The sequence below is a fragment of the Piliocolobus tephrosceles genome, chromosome 13 (assembly GCF_002776525.5).
Source record: "Piliocolobus tephrosceles isolate RC106 chromosome 13, ASM277652v3, whole genome shotgun sequence".
NCBI classification, from domain to species: Eukaryota; Metazoa; Chordata; class Mammalia; order Primates; family Cercopithecidae; genus Piliocolobus; species Piliocolobus tephrosceles.
In genome coordinates this window covers 45,524,180-45,544,672 of record NC_045446.1, presented here as the reverse complement: position 1 = coordinate 45,544,672, position 20,493 = coordinate 45,524,180, and the positions used below count along the sequence as shown (strand labels likewise).

The 20,493-nt window shown below is 51.0% G+C and overlaps 1 protein-coding gene across 2 annotated transcripts in view; it reads right to left on the bottom strand.

Annotated features, from left to right (window-relative positions):
• Nucleotides 1–20,493, bottom strand: part of PTPN5 (protein tyrosine phosphatase non-receptor type 5) — a 44,683-nt gene that overhangs the window by 7,558 nt on the left and 16,632 nt on the right. The window contains exons 3-8 of one of the 2 annotated variants that reach the window (XM_023230869.2): nt 8,546–8,739; nt 7,861–7,968; nt 7,531–7,614; nt 6,807–7,048; nt 5,144–5,333; nt 2,409–2,493 (exon numbers count right to left, since the gene is read on the bottom strand). In XM_023230869.2, the coding sequence (XP_023086637.1) occupies nt 2,409–2,493; nt 5,144–5,333; nt 6,807–7,048; nt 7,531–7,614; nt 7,861–7,968; nt 8,546–8,739 (903 nt within the window). The remainder of the gene's footprint in view (nt 1–2,408; nt 2,494–5,143; nt 5,334–6,806; nt 7,049–7,530; nt 7,615–7,860; nt 7,969–8,545; nt 8,740–20,493) is intronic. The other variant, XM_023230870.2, reaches the window with a different exon arrangement.

Below are 20,493 nucleotides of genomic sequence, written 5' to 3'. Positions count from 1 at the left end.
TAAACCAGGCTTAGAAAGCTGGATTTAGGCTGGGCATGGTGGCTCATGCCTGTAAGCCCAGCACTTTGGGAGGCTGAGGTGGGCGGATCACTTGAGGTCAGGAGTTCCAGTCCAGCCTGGCCAAACGTGGTCAAACCCTGTTTCTACTAAAAATATAAAAATTAGCCGGAAATTGCTTGAACCCAGGAGGCAGAGGTTGCAGTGAGCCGAGACTATGCCACTGCACTCCAGTCTGGGCAACAGAGTGAGACTCCGTCTCAAAAAAAAAAAAGAAAGAAAAGAAAGATGGACTCAAACTTGAGGATTAAAAGGGTGACAACAATGATGGCATTTAAGGAAGAGAATGACACAATTAGATTTCTGTTTTGCATCATTTTGGTGCAATGGTAGATGATGGAGAGGAGAGTGTGGGAGCCAGGAGCCAGAAGACCAGTTAGATGTTTACTACAATGATCCAAGTAAGAAGTGTTAAGGATCACAGGGCTGTCCAGCCTGGCATGGCTCCAGAGGGCACTTAATGTCAATCAATGTAATCTATGTAAATGGTGTCCCCTGGAATTGGGCAACATGAAAGCCCTAATCTCAAAAGCATCATTTGGCAGTGAGGCTGAAGAGGAGGAGGTAGATCTGAGAGATACTATTCATTCATTCATTCATTCATTCATTCATTCATTCAAATAGGTGCAGAGCCCGGCATGGTGGCTCATGCCTATAATCCCAGCACTTTGGGAGGCCAAAGCAGGTGAAGGTAGCTTGAGGCCAGAAGTTCGAGACCAGCCTGGTCAAAAGAGCAAGACCTCCATCTCTACAAAAATTAAAACAACCCAAATAGGTGCAGAATGTCTACCACATGCCAGGCAGCACTGTTTTGATGCTTTGGACACGGCGGAGAAGGGGAGAGAAATTGCTCGCAGCATCTTGTTCTCAATGTACCTGTGGGTTACTGGTCACTCTGCCTGTAATTGTGCATAGACCTCTCTCCCCCACTAGGCTGGAAGCTCCTTGTGCACAGAGTCTGTGTCCTATTTACAACTAAATCCTCAGTCCCTGGGGCAGGAGCTGAGGAAATGTGTGCCCAGTGAATGAGAGGTCAAACCTCAGCGTGTCCTGGATCTGAGAGGCAGGCGCTGCTCAGCCTCACCTGCTCTCTGCCTCCCAACCCAGTCTCTACAGGCACAGGGTCCATTCTTGCTGGACACAGACAAAATTCTTTATTGGGCTCAGGGCATGGTTGGAGGCAGCTCGAGCCTCTCGGAATGCAGTGAGGGCTGCATGGAATCCTGGTCTGCTCCCACCTTCCCCCAGTGGCCATTCTGAGTGGCCAGCAAAGTATAAGGTTCTAGGATACTCAAGTCCCTCCCTCCAGGTAGGGCTGGGATGGGGGAAGGCGAGATGAGGGAAGAGGTGAGCATCCCTGAATAATGCATCCTGGCCTTAAATGGCGCTTTGTTTAACCGGAACTACCTAGAGACTGTGTAACCATAGCAACTACAAGTCGATATTTTAAAAGTTAAAAATAAGTCATGACATCTTACATGTTGTTGGAGATGCTGATGGCAAAGCTGCTTTTTAAAAGCCTTGCTACTCTACAAACTGAATTGGAGGAGGTTTATGGGGATTCACTTTCAACAAGGGCCTGGGGTCAGAACTTGGCAAAGGTGGCAGGCTCATCGAAGCTTGATAAAAGTTATCTGAAAATGATACCCCAGGGCTGAAAGAGGAGCATCAGGTCACCTGGTCTAACTGCCCCCAAAGGAGGAAAACCCCTTTCAGACCTTCTAGGGGACTGCTCATGTCGCCTCACTTGAATACACCGAGTGACAGGGAGCTCACTCCCTGACAGAGACAACTCATTCGCCTGTGGGAGTGGATGTCCCTGTTAGAGGGCTTACAATCCGACCACACTCCACGCAGTGTAGACAGAGAGCCTGACAGCCTGACTCTGCGATCACAGAGGCCCAGGTCCGAAATTCAGCTCTGCACTTCCTAGCTGTGGAACTGTGGGTGAGCCACTTAACTTCTCTAAGCCTTAACTTCCTTTCCTTAAAATCTGCCCACTCTGAAAAGATAGAGGATATGAAAGGTGACCTTTCGGCTACCGCACTGTGGCTACGAGCTGCTGTCATTACCACCCTTTCTCTCTGGGTTTCTAGAGGGCTCAGCACAACACACGGCCAGGCAGGGCAAAGGACCAGAGAGAGCAGTGTGAGGAAATAACTCGCCTCTGGCCTCAGCGGGGTAGCGCTTCCCTTCAGCCAGCACATCCCAACCCTCTGTCCCACCTCCTCTAGCGATGAGTGTCCCTCACCCCTGGAGGCCCAGCTGGGGGCTTCTGGTCCTCCTCAGGGTGAGGGGCCCTCAGGTGAAGCTGAGCCTGCCCCCATCCCTCTGGGGCAGCGAGTACTCACTGGGAAGTATGGTTTTGTACCGGTTCTTCCGCACCAGCCCAGGGATGTCGTACTCTTTGGGATCCACGAAGTTCATGGGGATTTCCTGTGGAAGGAGAACACGGGGTGTGAGCAGCTATGGGCCCTCACAGATGTTTGAATCCAGGGGCTGCTGTGCCCCCAACTCCTAGCCCAGGGGCTGGCTTGAGTGCACACATTCATTCAACAAACATTTACTATTAAGAGAGTTAGTGCTCACGAAGCATTCAGAACAGTGCCTGGCACATGCCGAGTGCGTAATAAATATTATAATGACTGTTGTTTTTGGAGAGCCAGCCTGGTATATATAGTCAATAAATAGCTGATGAATGAAGAAAAAGACAGAAAGTGACCTGGCCAATCGCTGCCTTCCTCCATGCTCCCTGGGTAGCATTCCTCCCCTGGGCATCCCTATCTCGGGGACCTGGGTTCGCGCTGCTAGCTCTGTGGTAACACCGACTCCATCCTCATCTCATGTCCCGCCTCCTCTGAGAAGCCTTCCCTGATTCTCCAGCAGGAGAGAAGCCTCTTTCTGAGATCCCAGGAGTATTTGCAGGTCCCAACCACTGTCTGTGTCCAGAGCTCTGAGTCTGAACTTCTCTCCTGGCATGTGAGGGCTTCTCGAATCTGGCCTCTCTTTACTTCCATTTAGGCCTGCTTCTCCCCTGTTGTTAATCTGCTTTTCTCAGTCCTGCCTCTGGGTCTGAGCTTGTGACATTCTGCCTCCTGAGGGCACTGGTCTCCCCTCACCCTCATCTCTCCAAGTTGTTCCCACCCTTTAAAGTTCACCTCTGCCTGCGCGCGGCGGCTCACGCCTGTAATCTCAGCACTTTGGGAGGCTGGGGCAGGCGGATCACGAAGTCAGGAGTTTGAGATCAGCCTAGCCAACATGTTGAAACCCCATCTCTAATAAAAATACAAAAATTAGCCAGGCATGGTGGCAGGCCCCTATAATCCCAGCTACTAGGGAGTCCGAGGCAGGAGAATCACTTGGAACTAGAAGGCAGAGGTGGCAGTGAGACAAGATCGAGCCACTGCACTCCAGCCTGGGCAACAGGAGTGAAACTCTGTCTCAAAAAAAAAAAAAAAAAACCTTCACCTCCGAGTCTTCTCTTCCTGACATCCTCTGGGATGACTCTCCATGCCTCCTGCCTCTGCATTTCCTTCCAGTCTGTCCACCAGCGTAGTCCCTGACTGCACCCAGCTTCACACTGTTACTAGTTACTAGTCTCTTTAATCTTTGAACAATCCTATTATTGTTTTTGGACACATTAAGTATGGGCTTCGTAAAATGAGGATCATAACGCTTTCCAGGGTTGTGAAAATCAAAAGAAACAACATGAGAAAAACTGCCCCCAGAGTGGGTGCTCAGGCCGCGCTCCTTCCTCGACAATGACCCACCGAACTGGAAATGAGGTAGAGGATGTGATTCTTTCTCGAAGGGGAGATGACGGCCGTGGGAGCTCAGAGTAGGAGCTGAGGCTGGGGTGGTCGAGGAAGGCTTTCTAGAGGCATCTGGAGTGGGTGATGTGAGCAAAGGCACGGCAGGAGAAAGGCACAGGCAGGGCTGGCCCAGTTTGAAGCGGACCATCCCTGCAGGGGTGGGGCATGGGGCATAAGGCTGGGGCCACACCAGGTAAGGTGTGCTGATGGTGTATGCAGGTGGTACCAAGTTCTGGAGAACTTGGAGCAGCAGATCAGATGGTGATGGAGGTCTTCTCACAGGGGAGAGCTACCTGGTCCAGACAGGCCCAGGGCGGAGGCCAAAGGAAGGGAGCTGTGAGGGAGGAGGCGCCTGCTTCCGTGCCCCTCTGGCTTCTACCAGGAGGAACCCGCCCCCGATATTCTCGGCCTCTCGCCTCTTCCTGCTCACAGAAGTGAGGAGTTACCTGTCTGGTGAATTTGGTTGAGGAATGGAACTTTTAAGCTTCAGCCCCTTCCTTCCTCCTCCTCTCAGGGCCCTCCTGCCAGGAAAGAATTATAGGGGTGCCCCCATGGGGCAAGGTCCGAGATATGCCGGCACTCCTGTGGAGGGTGGAAAGTGCGTCTAATTCTGGGTCTCGGTATCAGGAGGCTCACTCTTGCTATACCCTGCTAAGCCTCATTTCCAACCTGTATTTTATTGACAACAAAGGTGGTATTGTGATCTCCTATGCCTTAGCTCTCAATGGCTGAGCACTCAGGCAGGTAGACAGGGGTGCCATTTATCGAGCCCCTCAAAGTCCAATAGGCGGCAGCTGGAGGCTGCTGCAGAAGCCAGGTTGGAGGTGATTAGGACCTAAGCTAGGGCCCCAGGGGTGATGAGGAGGGGAGGCGACTAGAGAGATTTCAAAGGCAGAAGAACAATGCTTGGCAGGAGGAAAGTGGAAAAACAGAAGAGTTAGAAGCGAAGGTTCTCTGTGGCTTTCACAGCACAGCACTGGGCAATAAAGACTTCGCCTTGTCACTGTACCTCCATCACCTGGCTGGGTGCCCTGCACATGTTACTAGTCTCTTTAATCTTTGAACAATCCTATTATTTTCATCCCCATTCTCCAGATGAGGAAACTGAAGCTCAGAGGGAAAGCAGCTTGCCCAAGACGGTGGGAGAGCTGATGAGAAAGTGATACTAATCTACTGCAGATGCTGAGTTCCAGGCACCACACTCCACCACCTGGGTAGGTGGATGGTTGACATGGGTCTGCACACAGTGGGGCAGCCGGCTCAAGGGAACTCACAAAGAATTCTGCCTGCAGCAGGAAAGGGTCCAGGGCCTTTTCGTGAAGCTCTTCTGCTTGGAGAACACGGGAGGCGCTGAGCAGGTACTCGCGGGCGGACTCCTCACGTGGGGACATGAGGTAGCCAAAGCCCTCCTCGTTGCAGCCCGGAGTGCACATGTCCAGGGTCAGCGAGACATTGGAGCCCCTCCTGGAAAGACCAGGAAAGGGAGTGTGAGTCTCAGAGGCACAAGGGCGGGCAGGAGCTGGGGTCTTCAGGGGTGGGAAACGAGAGAAGGAGTGATCAGCTGGGAACAGGGGGGGATCAAGGAAGAGGAGTGGGAGTGTGACAAAACCCCGTCAAAGCAGCACGAATCTCAGTCCCGAGGCATCGGCCTGACTCCCTATCTCCTACCTCCTGCAGTGGAGATGTTAACTTAGTGGGGGTTTGGAGCTCCAGTTCTAAAAGTTCCATCCAAAGCTAACCCAACATGGCCTTACCCTGGACTCTCCTCCATCACCTCCGGAGGCAGTTCTGCCCTGTGGTCCCCAGGAAGCTCAGAGAGGGGCCACCTGCCTGAAGCACAGAAGCAGGGCTTGGGCCCGAGAGGATGGCTCCAGACCCTCCCCACTGCAGTCCTGGGCCCAGCAGTCCTGGGATGAGGCTGCTGGTGAGTCAAGGACATATTGTCCAGGAGAGGCCAGGACCCTCAGCTGTCAGGAAGGAGGGAGTCCCAGGAGCAAGGTGGCCACAAGGATGTCTACAATGGGCAAACTCTACTACACTCAGTGTCTCAGACCACAGGACAGGATGGGCCCTCATTACACAGAAGGGGAAACTGAGTCCCCATGAAGGGCCAAGAGTTGTCCAGGCTTTCACAGTAAGGGGGTGGCAGAGCTGAAACAAAAAGCTAGGTTTCCCGACTCCACACCCAGCGTTCGTTCCATGACATTACATGGGTAACTCAAATGTGGTGTGATCTGGCTTATCCACCTAGACTCTGAAAAGAGGGTGTCTACACTTCTCAGAGTGTGCTCTGTGGAACACTATGAACTACCCTATAAAAACAGGGTTCTAACTGGGTACTCAGGGACATAAAAATGGCAATAATAGAAACTGGGGACTACTAGAGGAGGGAGGGAGGGAGAGAGGCGGGCGAGGGTTGGAAAACTAACTGCTGGGTACTATGCTCAGTACCTGGGTGATGGGAGCATTTGTACCCCAAACCTCGGCATCATGCAATATGCTCAGGTAACAATACTGCACGTGTACCCCCTCAATCCAAAATAAATTACAAAAAAAAAAAAAAATAGAGTTCTGTGGTCAAGTGACTTTGGGAAATGCCACATACTGCCCCCTTGCTGATTTCCAATGAACACAACATGTTAAAGGCTCTGACAAGTCCCGCAGCAAAGAAAACCACCCAAACTTACTTGAGCATGGGAGAGTGTGTGTGAACACGTGTACACCTATGTGTGCATGTGCAGTAACAGTATTTCTCAGCATTCATTTTGGGGCGCTTTGATCTCTATGAATGACCTGGAGAGCACGTGTCTACACTGGCTAAGCTATGAGGCCAGCTCTGCCCTGGGCACCGGGAGTCAGAGTCAGGCATCCACTCTTCTGATCAGGAGCTAAGAGCTCGAGGGCCCGTGGAGCCCACCCCTCCTCCACCCCTCCCACCTCTCCTGCAGACCCATGGACTTGACGGTGAGCGAGGCGGGGTCGGCCTCAGGCTTGATGTCCATCACACAATCAAACACAGGAGTCTCGGGCACCGGGTCCAGGTCCAGGAAGTCATCCTCAACTTTCTCCTCCATCCATTCAGAGTAGGTGAAGGAGGGCTGGCGGCTCACTGACTGGCGCCTGTCCTCAGGGGGCAGTGGGGTGGGTGGCTCTGGGGGTGTCCTCAGGAGGTGCCACACCTGGTTGGGGTATACAGCATCACGGATCTGGGACCATGCTGGCTGCCCGCCATGTTCCTGGAGTGCAAATGGGATTGACGCCCCCGCACTCCCTCAATGTGTCCCGAGCAGCCCTGCTCTCCTGGGAGTTGTCCACAAGGCACTGCCCCTGGCCTCAATGGGAGGCTCCGTGCCCACTCTCCCTCCCTGCCCCTCCCTCTCCCAGCTCTGTTTCTTGGTTCAGGCCTTCTCAGTGGGGCTTCAGAGTTCCTACACTAGCCTTCTCCCTGTCTCACCCCTTTTCCTTAGCCCAGATCACTGCAAACCAATTTTCAGAAAGGAGGAGGTTCTTGCCCCAGGCTGGCACACTTGTGCAAAGAGATAGGTGTCCCTCCTTGCCCCACCCAGAACGTCCAGCCTGTAGGTCAGATGGGAGCTGGTAGAAATCGGGCCTCAAGGTCAGAGGAGGACGGCCTTGGGGCTGGGTTCAGGAGGTGCCTTACCAGGGTGGTAACGAGGACCAGGCCCATGGACAGAGAGACCAGCAGCAGACTGGGGACTCCCCAGGTCCCAGAGTCAAGCCAGGCCTGGGGAACATCAGACAAACAGGTCAGGGTGGTGGTGGGGGCAGAGTTCTCAGCTCTTGCAATGATGACAAAACCAAGACTCTGAAAATCGCGTCCCAGGTCTGGGGTGGGGAGCAGGCAGAAGAACTTCAGGGGCTTGGAAGTATCCCCTGAACTCAGAGAAGCCCCATCCGGAGGTTGGGGATGGTGGGACTAGAGGTCCCCAACAGATCCCTGCTACCCCAGGACTCCCCAAAGCTTACTCACCGTGGGTCCCAGCTGTTTCAGGAGCGTCAGCAAAGAGGAGACGAGGTTTGTGGCGTTCTGTGCCCAAACGTGGCCATAGCCGCTGAACCAGAGCACCCCGCAGGCAAGCTGGGGCACAGGGGAGCAGGCTAAGTATGGAGCCAGCCCCCTTCCCCCATGTTCCCCCAGCAGAGCTCACCTGCAGCCTCAACCTGGCCCTGCATGGAGGCTCCTGAACCTCTAAGGTCCAGACTGGGCAGCTGAGAGCAGGGCCCCGGTGCTGTGTGCCCAGGGGAGGCCTCAGGACTCTCCTTGGAGAAAAGCTGACTGAAGGGAACCAAGAGAAAGCCCTTTCCAGAGAGGACCTCACAAATATGTACATCAAAAGGGAAGTCTCCCAGAAAGGCCTCCACAGACAGGAGTTCTCAGGAGAACCCTGCAGGGCTGGGAGGTCAGGGGTCGGGGAGGCCCCGTGTTCCAGATTCTTAGGTTAGGGAGGCAGGGTGTAAGGTCTCAGCTGCTGATGCGGTAGCTCAGAATTCCAGCCTTCCCCTCATCCCATCCTTGAGGGCTTGGAGCTCCTGAGGAACACCAGGGAGGCTGCTCATCCTCCTGCCTTCCAGGTGGCCATCCTGGGGAGGAAGTGGGAGGCTGGCCCTCCGCCCACCCTCTCTCCAGGCCCTGGTGAGGCCTGTGCCATCCTTACCAGGAACTGTGAAGCAGCAAACAGGCACAGGCTGCTCCTGACAGTGAGGGAGTGGCTCCCGGCACCTCGAGGCGGTGGCTTCTGAGCTGGATCTGAGGGCGGCGAGGGAGGAGGGGGTGGCGGCATCTCTCTCCGTGAGTCCTGGAGCCCTTCGGCCTCGTCCAGGGCCTCCATCACTATCGGCTGGGGGAGATCTGTGGAAGATGGGCCATGCGCGCCGATGACTCTGGCCCTGTCCACAGGCAGGGCTCTGCCACCCCAGGGCAGGCCGTTCCTTTTGGGGCGGCTGTGGCTGCCTCTCAATCTGGGATCAGTCAGCGTGGCTCCACTTCCAGCAGTCACCCTCGATTAGCAAAGCAATATTCACCTACCTTCGTCAGAAAGAGCTAAGTGTGGGTGGACAAATTATTTCTCTTTTATTTCTCCAGTAACAGAGTTAAAATGGCAGGAGGTTTTTCAGAGTTAATATAGTTGTATTTACGCAGCTTCATTCTTTTCCATTTCTTAAGGAAACAAAAAACCACCACCTCAAACTCAATTAAAAAAGCAGCAGCAGCAGCAGGGAAAAAAAGAAAAAAAAAAAAAAGGGCATGGCATAACCAGGCCATGACCCTGAACAACCCACCCACGCCTGCCCTGTGGATTTTTGTCTCATGTGGGCCATGCCCCAGCTGGGGGTGGAGGCCAGACTCTTGACAAGACCACAGCCACATGCCCCCACCCCATCTCAAGACTCCCTGCACACTGAGAGGGGCTGGGGGCGGTTAGGGCGAAGTGCAGGAAAACCTTGGTGTAGCAGAGTTCATACCAGATGTCTCGGGCCAGTTCCGGGTCTGTCCCTAACGACTCCGGAGAGTCACTCCCTCTCTGGGCCTTAAGTTTCCCCGCCTGGAAGATGGGGTTCGGGTTCAACTCTAGTTTTACTAACTGTGCTTTACAGAGCCCTAGTGTTTTCTCAGGTGCACAGGGGCTGAGGCCCTACGTCTGCTCCTCAAGGGCAGAAGCTCTGCCTGTCTCTGTACCATATACTGGATTTCCGCTAAGATTATTTCAAGGCAGACTTCTACTCCTAAATAGTCTGAAAACCATTGGCTTAGATCTGAGTCCCTGGCTACAGCATGGGGATTCTAGCTGCGGTCACCTCAGTGAGTCCCAGATATTGGAGGTCTGCACCCAAACTCACAGGATTTAGTTTACTGTCAAGAAGAGAGGGACCAAAACATGGACGTATACAGTTTGACAGCTGGGAAGGGGCTGTCTACATATCATGCTGTATCTAGGACAATGGACTTGGGTGACAACAGAACCATGTGGGCCCAACACCACTGTTTGTCCATGAGCTGCTCGCTCACTTGACAAACATTTACTGAGCATCTCCCATGGCCTGGATCAAGACTGTGGTGCAGGGAACCCGGTCCTGGGGCTGTGTTTGTAGCACAGGCTCCCGCTTCCCAGCCGGACCCCTTTCAGCTGCACTCCTTGCAGTTCCTCAGGTAAACCCGCCCCCTATGCTTTGACATGCTATTCCCTCTGCCTGGAACATCCCACCAACACCCTGCTCCCCTCCCCTGCCGCCCACACACTTTGCCAAGATAACACCTATTCATCTTGCAGACCTCAATCAGACGTCCCCTGAAGTAGGTCCTGCTGTATCACATACGAGCACCCCATGCCTCTCCTTCATATCATCATCATCATTAGCAGCAGCAGCAGCAGCAGCAGCAGCAATATGCCTGAAATGTGCAGGGGCCCTTCTTTGTGTGCCTCACACGGGTTAATTTCTTTATTCTTCACAGCACCCCTATGGAGTTGCTACTACTATTATCCCCATTTTACAGAAGAGGAAGATGAGGTGCAGAGAGGTTAACAGAGCTGCCCAAGGTCGCCTAGCTGGTAAGGGAGGAGGGTGGCTTCAATCCAGGGCAGTCAGATAGGCTTCAGGCTACATCACATTTGCTATGGGTTGTAAAATAATTTTTATTATCATCTTCCTCTACCCACCAAGAAGTTCCATGAGGGCAGAGTGGTATCAGCTTTGTTCATCCTGATGGCTAAGCATATAGCATAAGTCCTGGTGTGTAAGGCTACAATCAATGTTTACTAAATGAGTGAATGATGATGGGCAGATGACTCTCTTTTACTCAGTTTTTTTGCCTGATAAGTAGAGATAATACATACTTCGAAAAGCTGTGTGTGTGTATATATATTTTATTTATTTATTTATTTGTTTGTTTGTTTTTTGAGAGATGGAATCTTACTCTGTCACCCAGGCTGGAGGGCAGTGGCGTGATCTCAGCTTACTGCAAACTCCATCTCCTGGGTTCAAACAATTCTCCTGCCTCAGCCTCCTGAGTAGCTGGGATTGCAGGCGTGTGCCACCATGCCTGGCTAATTTTTGTATTTTTAGTAGAGACGGGGTTTCACCATGTTGGCCAGGCTGGTCTTGAACACCTGACCTCAGGTGATCCACCCACCTTGGCTGGGATTATAGGCATGAGCCACTGCGCCCGGCAGCTGTTATAAATATTTTAGATACTACAGATGAAACACCTAGCACAGTGTTCAGCATTTAGTAAGAACCCAATAAATGGCAGATTATAATGCTAACACATAATTCTTGCCTTCAAAAGGCTCCAGTCTCATGGCTAAAACAGACTAGTAAAGACATGTTTACAATACAGTGCATTAAGCAATAAATCTAAGTGCCAGTGGAGTCTAAGAGGGTCATGGGAGGGCATCTACCTTTGTCCATGGAGGTTATAGTTCCTGACAGCCTGAGCAGTCAGCTCAGATTCTGGGAGCAAGGTGAAAAAGGAAAAGCTGCTGCTGAAAGAAGGATCACGTGGGAAGGCAAGAGCTGCTACTATTGATAAGCAAGGGGTTGATTTCTCAAGGGGCAAGGTCTCTGCCCACACACAGTTGACAGGTGGTGCCAAATATGGAATGGTGGAAAGGGACAGACCCAGGGGTTACCTGGCTTCTGTGCCTTGGTTCTGTAGAGCACATACTTGGACCTTGGGCAATCCCTTCTTCTCCCTGGGTCTCAGTTTCCTTATCTGTAAAAAGAAGGGCTTGAACTAGAATTCAGCACTTCTTAGATGTTTCTGCAAACCTCAGAGGAGAGAGAACATGGAACTATGGGGAGTAACATGATCTTGGACTTGGCTGCATTTTTTTTTTTTTTTTTTTTGAGACAGAGTCTTGCTCTGTCACCCAGGCTGGAGTGCAGTGGCATGATCTCGGCTCACTGCAACTTCCACCTCCTGGGTTCAAGCAATTCTCCTGCCTCAGCCTCCCAAGTAGCTGGAACTACAGGCACGAGCCACTGCACCTGGCTAATTTTTGTAATTTTAGTAGAGACGAGGTTTCACCATGTTGGCCAGGCTGGTCTTAAACGCCTGACCTCAGGTGATCTGCCTGCCTCAGCCTCACAAAGTGCTGGGATCAGAGGTGTGAGCCACTGCGTCTGGCCTGTATTAAGACATATGGGTATTCTGCATTCTACACTATGATATATTTGTACTCGTTTTGATATGAAAATAATGTGTTTTATTTCCCTCTCCTAAAGCTCTGAATCACAAATTTTGCTTCAGGAAGATCTGTGACATTTATCCTGTGGCTTTGCCCTCAGGGGTACATGCACCCCAGTCCGAGAAGCATGGAATTTGTTTGCAATAAAACATCATGCAGCCATTATAAATGACTCTGCTGATGAATATTTGATAACATTGTAAAAAATCTGATGGTATGGACCAAGAAAGGCAAGGTTACAAAACAGTATAATCTCACTGGCCTTAAAAATTAAGAAAGTATAAACATGTCTGTAAAAAGATAGCAAATACCTGATGTGAGATTAGAGGTTAACATGAGATAGAGATCATACAGCATGGAACAGTGAACTCTTGGCACACAGTAAATGCTTAATAAATGTTGTACACAGTAAATGGGAAGACTAAAGCCAGGTATTAACACCGGTTCTTTGGGGGTGGGGTGAGATTAGAGGTGATTTTATTTACATACCCTACATTTCCTCTAATAAAGACGTATGTGTGTGCATACCTACACAGACACATGCACACATGTATTTGTAGTGAGAAAAATATTTTTTTTCAAAAAGATCAAAGTTCTGAGTTGATATCATGAAGCCTAGTTAGGATTCTCAGGTTTCAGGCCTCGACTCCCACCTGTCACATCTAAATGCATACGCTGGGATGTAAGAGATTGACAGAGTGTGCGTGGCTCTGTGAGACCCACCCAGCAGCAGAACAGCCACTCCGGAGGCAGGTCCCCCGGATAACGTGTGATCATCACTTTTGCATATGAAAGATAGGTTAACTGCCTTGCACATTATGGAGGTGGTAGGAAAAACTGCAGGCTCATAGGGCCCTAGATGTGTGTCTCAGAGAGTGGGAGGCTTACAATTTTTTTAAGACTACTGGTCACCTGGCAGCCCTGGGGACCAGATACATCCAACTGATGGCTATTTACGGGGCGCCTGGTAGATGTACATGTTTCAGAGCAGAGTTTATTTAGTATTTTTCTGGGTAGAAATCTGACTTTTTTAAAATTCAGCAAGATATGTTTCAAACACACACTATATTCTACACGTCAATTTTTGGGGAGATGCATGGACCTCAGGTTAAGAACCTCTGATCTCAGGGGTGGGCAGTGGGTGTCTGTGATGGAAACTGGTGTTAGTTTCAAAGATGGAGAACTGGGCTAGGAGCCTGCCACTCTGGTTTTAGTCTCTGCTGATTTGTGCATGAGTCCAACACACATTTACTGAGCACCGATATACGTCAAGCACTGGGAACACGAAGATTCAATGCCATGCAATTCAGAAAAGTATTTACTGGGTGCCTACTTTGTCAAGCACTGGGCTAGGCTCTGGGGATACAGCAGTGAAGGAAACAGCCCCCACTTGCACGGACCGCTGTGGTCCTAGGCCTGTTTGTTCTTTTGGACTCTGTTCTGCTCCTAGAGATGATGTCAGCTCTTATCCTTTCCCTGCCCTCTCCCTCACTCACTATCTTGTTCCGGGAATAATACCACCTCACTGGGCTGGCTCTCTGCAGTTCCCAAAGTGCCTCTGCACACGCAATTGATTTGCTTCTTTCGACAGCCCTATGAGGTAGACATGATCATCATCAGCCCTGTTTTGTCAGTGAGAGGCGGCTGCTTGTGTCAAGGGCTGGCTTTTCAATAGTTCACAGCGAGGTAGCTGCTTTGCCACGCATGACACCCTGACTCAGAGGCAGCTCGCTGACGAGTGATTTAACATCGGGCTCCTCATGGGCTCACCTCTTGCACAGGATGATGGGATTTTCCAGGCAAGAAAAATCAAGGCTTAGAGAGGTTAAGTGTCTTGCGCAAGTAAGTGCAGACCTGAGATTCAAACCCAGGGCTCTCCAGTATCAAGTGATGTTTCCATTTTGCCATGCTGCTTCTCCGTAAAGGGTCACTGCAGCAAGGCAGGGAGGTCCTGTGTCTGGGGTGGGGGTAGGGGTACGGGGCAGAACCTTGAACCTTGATCAGCTGCATAGGGGCCACGGTGTGGATTTTGTGCCTGGTCCCCAGCTGATGGATCCTCAAAGTATACATGTGGTAAGGAGGGAAGGAAACAAGCCCTGGAAGGCAAAGCTCAGTATCCCAGGCCAAAGCTGTAGGATCCTGGGTAAGGCACGCAGGCAAATGGCCACATAGGGCACAGGGAAACATTAGGATTCCTCTCCTGTCACCCGGCTCCCAAATCCCACCACTGAACTCTGCAGCTACTCTGTGCCCTGGAGCTGGTGCTGCCTGAGCTCCAGAACTGTGGCTGCTCCTGTCAGTGACTCATTCTTTGAGCTCTCAGGCTGCCAGCCCACCGGAACTGGAGTGGAAGGCTGGCTCAGCCTGTTCCTGTTTACGTGAGAAAGGAAGCTCTGTCCCAGTTAGCTTTTCTTCCCTTCCCAATGTGGCCAGCAGCCACAGGGAGCCCCACCCAAAAGAACATGATACTCAGACCTGCCCGGACCTCATGAACTACCAGCTGTCAGAGCCTGGTGGGCCCTGAGGGATATCTGGTTCAGCCCATTAATTTCTCAGATGGAGAAACAGGCCCAGAGAGGGGAAGTGGCTTGCCCAAGGTCCACAGCCAGCCAAGGGCAGAGCCTGAATGTTGAAGACTTACTGTGTGCTGGGTGCTGCTCCAAGTGCTTTACATATATTAACACATTCAATCCTCACAACAATCCCAAAAGGTAGGCACTGCTCTTACCTCCATTTTACACATGAGGAAACTGAGGCACAGAGACGTTAAGTCACTTGGCCGAGGTCTGCTAATAAATGGGTAGAAACTAAGACTAGAACCCAGGCAGTCTGCTTCCAGAGCCCATGCTATTAGCCACACATGAGATGAGACTAACTCCCCAGCCTAGGACCAGGCATTCTGCCTTCGACACTACATCATTGCTAACAAGTCTCCAGCACTCCCACCCCTCAACCATCTGGGTGATGATGCTGGGCTCCATGGTCCGTCACTGTGTCCCAAATGCCACCAGTACACACTGACTTCTTGTTCATAGGATTGTTGCTCCGATCTCATTGTGGGGATGGAGGTGGATATAGGAGTGGTAGGGGTGACCTTGGGCAATTTCCCAACAGCTCTCCCCTACGAAGAGATGAATCCACAGGGAGGATTTGCCCTCCTTTATCCTCCTATCCTGCCAGCTTGGAGCCAGGCACATTGTCAGTCTTATGCTGTTCAATACTCACGACTGTACTGCAGGTTGACATGACTGCCCATGTCTTGCATGGGAAGCCACTGAGGCACAGAGAGGTTAAGTGACTTGCCTGGGATCACAGAGCCAAGTGGCAACAAAACTGGGACTTGAACCCAGGTTGGTGGGTCTCCACAGTCTATGACTTTTCTCTTATTCCACAGAAAGGTCTGGAAACCCACAAGGGGACTGGGTGGAGCAGGTTTGCCTACCAGGCCTATTTTGAAGTTTTGCTTGGATAGGTCCAGAATCAAAGGAGGTATTGCTAGAGGAACTGAGAAGGGCATAGTGGTGGAAGAGTCTAGAAGGAACAGGTCCAATCAGCCACTTCTGCCATGCAATATCATACCCTCAGCACTCCTGTGGGCTCTGAGAGGAAGAGCCTGGTCTCGCTGGGCACTGCTGTGGTCTCTGTACTCACTGGGAGAGACTGGAGGTGGCTCCCTATTTTCTGCTACCTTTTGCAGGTGTGTAGCAGGCAAAGTAGGTGTTAGAGTATACGGTGCTGAAGAGCAGAGTCCCTGAAACACGGCAAACACTAACCAAGCACCTGTTCTACGCCTGGCCCTTCACTAAGATTATCTCCTGCCTGCAAGATGTTCTATGTGTCAACCTCGACACTGACCAATAGGACTCCTAGTGAGAGAAGTCCTGGTGGAAAAAATTTCTAGCTTCTCCCAGCAGAGGCAAACACAAGCAGATGGTGGATTTGGAGTTCTGGGAATTTGTACTGGCTCTCTGCAACCCCTCCATCCTGTTAGTCCTGCTGATCAGTGAGCAACACGACCGACCAAGAGATCCACAGGAGGAAGTAGGAAGATAAGGGCTTGGGCCAGCAGCAAGTCCATCTCAGATGGTAAGCTGGCGGAAGGAAGGGCCCAAATCTTGTTCATCTCCACACTCTCCAGGCAGGCAGGATGGGGGTGGGAAAAGGAATCAAATTGTGACATAGGAAGATTCTGGACTAAAACATGGGTGCTCACCACTTATCAGCTACATATGACTTAGGCCAGTTGTTTAACCTCTCTGTAACTTAACTCCTGTGGTGGTCTTAAAATATGTCTGTAATTCTTCACCATTTCTCCCATCAATAGGTGGCATCTATGTCCCCTCTCTGGCTGATTGCCCTGATGGAGTGAAGGTGGCAGAAGAGATGTTATAGCACTGTAAGGCTAGGTTAGAAGAGTCCATGTAGTCACCGGGCATGGTGGCTCACCCCGTAATCCCAGGACTTTGGGAGGTCGAGGCAGGCAGATCACATGAGGTCAGGAGTTCGATGGTAAAACCCCATCTTAACTAAAAATACAAAAATTAGTCAGGCGTGGTGGTGTGCATCTGTAGTCCCAGCTACAGGCTGAGGCAGAAGAATCACTTGAACCTGGGAGGCAGAGTTTGCAGTGAGACAGAGAGTGTGCCACTGCACTCCAGCCTGGGTGACAAGAGCGAAACTCTATCTTAAAAAACAAACTTGCCTCATAGGATTCGGAGGATGCCATGAATTAAAGCATGCAAAATGCTTAGCCTGCTGCCTGGCACATGGTGAATACTCAATAAATGGTAGCCAGAATCTAGAGATTATGGGGAAAGGGGAGCGTGAGGGAGAGGTAGCAATAAGGATTTCCCTTTCATCTGCCAGGTGAGCCCCTCAGGAGTACAATGGGTGCCCCACCTGGACGTGGGCAGGGGCTTTGAAGCTGCTAGTTGGCAACTGGGGTCGGTGGACGGAGTGGGCATGGACTGGGGGTGGAGGAGTTTTGTCTCTGCCAGCTAATTAAGTCCAGAATGCTAACAAGCTTTCAAAACAAAACAACTCAAGTCCTCTTTGGATGGGATATAATAAAATGGTTCTATCTGAAATTGCAAACAGCTTTGTTGCTGCAAACAAAGGCTCAGTTCTTTGTGCCTCTTTGGCGTGGAGGCCCACAAGTACGAGGGTGAAAAGGGTCAATGAAACTCTGAGGGTGTTGCTTCCCCCAGCAGCTGCCCACGCTGAGAACTAGAAGAGCGGACAGCAGAGGCCCTGGGGCGGTGAGATACCAGAGGTCCCCAGTGCCTGAGACTTAAGCACAAATGCTTGGGGAGGAAGGAACAGACTTAAGAGAGCATCTTGCTCCATCCTCTCATTTCAAAGATGAGAAAACAGATGAGATCCAGAGAATAAGAGGCAAAACCAGGACTACCATGTTCATCTTTAAGTTTCTAGAGTTCAGTTGTCTCATTAAGCTGGCACATGAAGTTCAACAGGAATTGCCTGTGGATATCTGGAAGGTCTACGGCTTGAGGCCCCATGGCAGTGGAAGGCTGGGTCCTGGCTTGGGGCTCTTTGAAGGGTCTTGTTAAATGCCCTCAGAGGTCTAGGAAAGTCCAGGTGACAGGACGTCAACTCTTCAGCCCAAGGTGCCCCCAGGACAGCAGGGCAAATCCCAAGCCTCCAGAGGCTGCCAACATCAGATGGTCTTTGCAACCTGGGAGGCTCACACCACATTCTCAAGGTGTCAGGGGGCCTGTACTCTCTGGCTGTGCGATCTTTGGCATCTATTTCACTACCTCAGGGGGCCTTCCAAGTGTCCTGTAAATTCACAGAGTGGGACTAGGGGTCTTTCAGGGTCCTTCTATCTCTAAAGATCCACTGTTACTTAAAAATAAATCTGAACCTCTGCTTTAGTTTAATTCAATGGCTTCCCTTTGTTCTTAGGATAAAGACCAAAATATTTGCCCTTGCCATGGCTAACAAAGGACCACCATGCTCTGGCCCCTGCTTACCTCCCCAGACTCTACCCCCACCTTCTCCTGGTTTTCTCTGGTCTGGCTTCTTCCAGATCCTCTATTGGAACCAGTATGGGAAGCAGAAAAGTCTGGAAACTGGTGGTTCTGCTCTAGGATGTAAATGTCAAGGAAATCCTCACACAGTCCCCAAGGGAGCACGTAAGCCAATGTTCTCTCTTGCGCTACCTGTGGTGGGGGCTGGGGAGTACAGACATCTGAAAGCCCATGGCTGGGGAGCTGGTGGGCCAAGTGTTCAGGGACATGTTGGGGAGTGCTGTGCAGCCCTTAGGAGCAAAGGATCAGAGTACCATGGCATCGTGGGGTAACTTATAAACACAGTGTTGAGTAAAAAGAATGAGATTTAACAGTACAATATACACAATTAAAAATATAGACACAAAAAACATCACCCATTCTGCAAGGGCACATAGCAACAAAAAACACATATTAAACACATTAACTATAGAGAGAGGGGCACAGCAGTGGGACATAAAAGTAAATAAGTGAATAAAACTAAAGAGAGCCTCTATGACCCACTGGAGATAACAGGACTATGCACTGAGGAGTATGATGGACGATGCTCTAGAAACTCTTGACAACCACCTTTTTCTCTCCGAGTAAATCCAAAACAAAACCACTGAGTTGGAAGTTGAGCCAAGGTGCAAAGGGGGAAACAATGAACAGAAATTGAGGGCCCTTCACCCTGTCTGCCTCCTGGAACTGGGAGAGCTGGAGAGGAGAAATCCTGGCTGTTTGGGAATCAACACCTCTGAAGGGAGAAAGACTCACGGACTGAGCTGCAGCAGAGCTGACTGTCAAGGAGACCCCTGGATCTCCTCTCCTCTCAGCTGGTTCACCAACATGACCGCTGAGTCATTTTCTTGACTTTCTACAGGGAGAGGGGAATTCTGTCTTGGTGGCTGTCTCCAAGAATAACCAGCCCCATTAAGATCCCTGGGGTTGGGTCATCCCCAGGTTTCCACCTGCCAAGCTGAACCAATCAAGCCAGAGGGTGGTGACTCAAGTCAGAGGGCCCCCTCTCTCATCAGCTATCACTCTTGCTTGGCAAGGATTAATTACTATTTTGGAGTAGCCAATCATTTTTTCTTAATGATTTTAGAAAATATGAAGACCTCCCCCTACAATAAAAGTATAAAGAAAAACCAAGGCATCCACACTCTTGCCTCACTGAGAAAGGCGTTGGTTTCCTTTTGATGTATTTTTCTCTTGTTGTGGGTGCACTTTTACCTTGTGCATCGTTTTGTATGTACGCATATCCTGAGACTATGCCCCTTTGGATTACAAGGATTCAACCTTAAAAAAAAAAAAAAAAAAAAAAAGACAGAGTCTCACTCTGTCGCCCAGGCTGGAGTGCAGTGGCTGGATCTCGGCTCACTGCAAGCTCTGCCTCCCAGGTTCACGTCATTCTCCTGCTTCAGCCTCCCAAGTAGCTGGGACTACAGGCGCCCGCCACCACGCCTGGCTAATTTTTTTGTATTTTTTAGTAGAGATGGGGTTTCACCATGTTAGCCAGGATGGTCTCGATCTCCTGACCTCGTGATCCGCCAGCCTTGGCCTTCCAAAGTGCTGGGATTACAGGCGTGAGCCACTGTGCCCAGCCTACAGGGATTCAACTTTTAAGTAATATGGCAGACAGCCTCCAAGGTGGCCCTCAGTGAACCCTGCCTCCTGGTCTTCACATCCACGTGCAGTCCCTCCTACGTGGTACCAGGGTTAGTCTTCATGACCAATAGCACACAGCAGAAGTGAAGGCATGTCACTTCTAGGATTAGGTCCTAAGAGACTGTGACTTCCATCTTGGACACAACTCTTGCTCCCTCGTGTGCTTTCTCTTGGATAACTCACTCTGTGGGGAACCAGCTGCCCTGCAGTGTGGCTGCTGAGGCAGCCTGTGGAGTGGCCTGTATGGTGAGGTACTGAGACCTCTGGCCCAGAGGCTGCAAGGAACTGGAGTCTGCCAATCACCTGTGAGTGAGCTTAGAAGTGGATTCTTCAGCCACAGTTGAGTTTTGGGATTATTGCAGCCCTGGTCAACATCTTGAGATGTTGTGAGAGATCAGGCCAGATTGACTTAGGCCATGTGGCTAAGTCATTCCTGGTTTCCTGATTTAGAAACTGTGGGGGATAAGAAATGTTGTTTTGGCCGGGCGCGGTGGCTCAAGCCTGTAATCCCAGCACTTTGGGAGGCCGAGACGGGCGGATCACGAGGTCAGGAGATCGAGACCATCCTGGCTAACATGGTGAAACCCCGTCTCTACTAAAAAAATACAAAAAACTAGCCGGGCGAGGTGGCGGGTGCCTGTAGTCCCAGCTACTCAGGAGGCTGAGGCAGGAGAATGGTGTAAACCCGGGAGGCGGAGCTTGCAGTGAGCTGAGATCCTGCCACTGCACTCCAGCCTG